This window comes from Eurypyga helias, unplaced genomic scaffold (assembly GCF_000690775.1).
Source record: "Eurypyga helias isolate BGI_N326 unplaced genomic scaffold, ASM69077v1 scaffold5596, whole genome shotgun sequence".
NCBI classification, from domain to species: Eukaryota; Metazoa; Chordata; class Aves; order Eurypygiformes; family Eurypygidae; genus Eurypyga; species Eurypyga helias.
The window spans coordinates 381-3,491 of NW_010258418.1; the positions used below are offsets into that span (position 1 = coordinate 381).

The 3,111-nt window shown below is 59.5% G+C and overlaps 1 protein-coding gene across 1 annotated transcript in view; it reads left to right on the forward strand.

Annotated features, from left to right (window-relative positions):
* The window catches only part of LOC104511618 (hepatocyte nuclear factor 1-beta-like), a gene marked incomplete at both ends in the record, with an annotated part of 9,532 nt that overhangs the window by 377 nt on the left and 6,044 nt on the right, over positions 1 to 3,111 (forward strand). The window contains 2 exons of the mRNA XM_010154308.1: positions 1,137 to 1,401; positions 1,807 to 2,048. Coding sequence (XP_010152610.1) covers positions 1,137 to 1,401; positions 1,807 to 2,048 — 507 coding nt within the window. The remainder of the gene's footprint in view (positions 1 to 1,136; positions 1,402 to 1,806; positions 2,049 to 3,111) is intronic.

Here is a 3,111-nt window from a genome sequence, read left to right on the forward strand (position 1 = left end):
ACAGTGACACTGCGAGTTCCCCCAAGCCCATCCCTGCTGCTGAGTTTCTGTATATTTATATTCATTAGAGCTGGGAAAGCAATTAAAGATTACACACAATTAGATGCCTTTCTCTCCTCTGCCCCCTTTTCCTCTTGGTTTCTCGAGAGTGCTCATTTTGTGCAGCTACTTGCAAAAAAAGTAAAGAGCGCTAAAAGAAAAACCAGTAAATTGCTCCTGGCTGTAGCACGGTTTTGGGCAGCCCGTGCTGTTTAAAATACAGATGATTTTGACCAAGTACACAGACCATTGCTTTCGTGATCCTCTCCCACCGACCCCTGCTCCCGAGTTTGTCCCGTATCATTTGAAGGAGCCCCGTTTTTGGCTGAGGTGCAGGTTGGGGCACTGACACTTCCCTTAAAAGGGCTCTGCCTCCCCCCTCCAAAAGGATGTACTCTCCAGAGGAGGGGAAGTGCAGAAAAGGGTTTAACACCAAATACCATTGCTTTGAAAACACACCTTGAGACGTTAGAGCAAACAGAGCCTGCTCCAGCCTTGCCCTGCATTTCCCCCCTTGTCACAGGGGGAAAAGCCATTAGGAAAAGAGGGAGAATTCCCCTGCAAAACTAAGAATAATAAAACCCTCCCATTAATCTGCCTTTACTGCTGCGGTGACAAGTGCCAGGTCTGACGCGGGCTGCTGGGGAAGGTCACCTCTGGTGCCTGCCCAGGCATGGGGCCGACATCCCACCTCGCTGGGACGGGAGCAGGAGACGGAGGGGAGCTCTGGGCGAGCAGAGACAGGGGCACCCTTCTGGGGGGGCTTTGCAGTCATCCTGCCTGGCTCCTAGCTTGCAGAAATCCTCCCCAAACAAGTGCAGGCCAGCAGAACCCCAATCCATGAATATGCATGCCCTGTGCATGCCTCCCCATTAAACACCAGTCCGGAGGGTTGGTAATAACTCCCCCGGCAGCGAGCAGGGCTGGCCCCTTCCCTGGGGTGGGTGGCAGCGAGCACCTGGCTTGCTCCAAAGTGTGCTGGGGCCGTGGGCTCGGGATGCTGCGGGAGGGGACGTGGTGGGGGGCCACCTCTGCGCGGGACGGTGACTCTGAGCAGCGGCTATAGGCCCGCTCACGTCTGCTCCTTTCTCTTTCAGAGTTCAACCAGACAGTCCAGGGTTGTGGAAATATGACAGACAAAAGCAGTCAGGATCAGCTGCTGTTTCTCTTTCCAGAGTTCAATCAGCAGAACCAGGGGCCTGCCCAGCTCGACGATGCCGGCTCTGAAACCCCCAGCAAGAAGATGCGTCGCAATCGGTTCAAGTGGGGGCCGGCCTCCCAGCAAATCTTGTACCAAGCCTACGACCGGCAAAAGAACCCCAGCAAGGAGGAGCGCGAGGCTCTGGTAGAGGAGTGCAACAGGTAAAGGCTGCCCTGTGACACACACCCCGCAGCCTTCCTTCCAAAAACTGCACATGGTGCCGGGCTCCCACCTTGCGGCCCTGGCCGCCGGCTCCACGGCTTTGCTGGGCTGCCTGGCCTCTTTTTGCCTTGTTTTGCCCATCTGGGCAGCAGCCAGAGCCAAGTGAGCTCCATGCTGGGGCAGGGATGCCACGGGGATGCCACTGGGATGCTGCAGCATTACAGCAATGCCAGAGGGAGCGGGAAATGGGTTTGGCACGGATGTAGGTGGAAAGAGCAAGCGGGCTTGTAGGAAGGGCTTAAACACCCGCAGATTCGCGTGTCCTCCCAAGGTTCCCTGCCTGGCGGTGCTGGTGGAGCCCCCCCCAGCAACACCCTTGTTCCAACATGTCCCCTTGCACGCAGGGCTGAGTGTCTGCAGCGAGGGGTGTCTCCCTCCAAGGCTCACGGGCTCGGCTCCAACCTGGTGACGGAGGTCCGCGTCTACAACTGGTTCGCCAACCGGCGGAAGGAGGAGGCTTTCCGCCAGAAGCTGGCCATGGATGCCTACAGCTCGGGCCAGCCCCCACACAGCATGAACCTGCTGCTGTCCCATGGCTCCCCCCACCACAACCAGCCCAGCGCCTCGCCTCCCAGTAAAATGCCAGGTAAGTCCTCGCTAAGGGTGCCTGGGCGGTGGAGCAGTCGCAGCGGTGGCTCCTGCTGCGGAAAGGAGTGCCAAGCCCTCAGGGCCGTGCATGGGCAGCTGCGGGGGGAAGATGGTCACCCTGGTCCCTGCCACAGCTACAAGGGGGGTGGTGGTGCTGCGCTGAATCTGATGTATCCGTGCTGGGGCCTTGGGATGCAGCCCACTGGTAAGCACTGGTTTTGGGAGGTGGAGTGTCTGTGCGCACAGGCGGTGCTGCGGAGCCCATAGGAAGACGTGGCAGGGTGTCCTGGCCTTGCTGCAGGGCTGGAGCTAGTCCAGACTGGGTGCACACTGCTGCACCATCCCCATGCCAGAGCGGAAGGAGGTGGATGACAAAAGCTGCTCGGGGGTGCAGGACTCACCCCAACCTCCACCTCTCCACACCATGGTCTGGCCCTGTTGCGCATAGCAAGGATCCGGCTAGGGAGAGCAGACCCATGGAAAACTCCTGGGGGATTTAAGCAGGAGATAACACTGCCGGGGAGGGGGCTGTGTGCCCATGGAGGCTAATCAGGGTGGACAGGGGAGGTTTGGGGCCAGAGGCATTGTTGGGAGAACAATCCCCATTGTCCCCCTGCCCGCTCCCTGCAGGCAGGAGTGGACCCTCGGCGGCAGGGGGTCAGCATGGGGGCTGCACTCCAACCGTCCCATGTCCCCCCTTGGCCACGGCACTAGTACAGCCTGGCCGGGGAGGCTAAAACCAGCCACCTCTTGGAAATGACCCTGCCTGGCTCGTTACACACACCCAGCTCGTTACAAAGGCAAATTAAAAGAAAGCCGTGTGGCGGAGAGTCCCTGCGGGAAGGGCAAGGTGCCTGGGGAGGGGAGGCTGGGAGCTGGGAACGGTGCCAGTCCATAGCTGGACACCAGTCCTTGGGCGTTAGCGAGTGATACCTGGGTGATGCACCAGCCCTGGGTGGGTTTGCAGCATCCAGGCCAGCTCCCAGCTGTGGGAGGGACAGGCAGCATCCTACCCGGGTACCGCTCTCCCTGTAGGGCCGGCTGGCGGTGACCAAAATGTG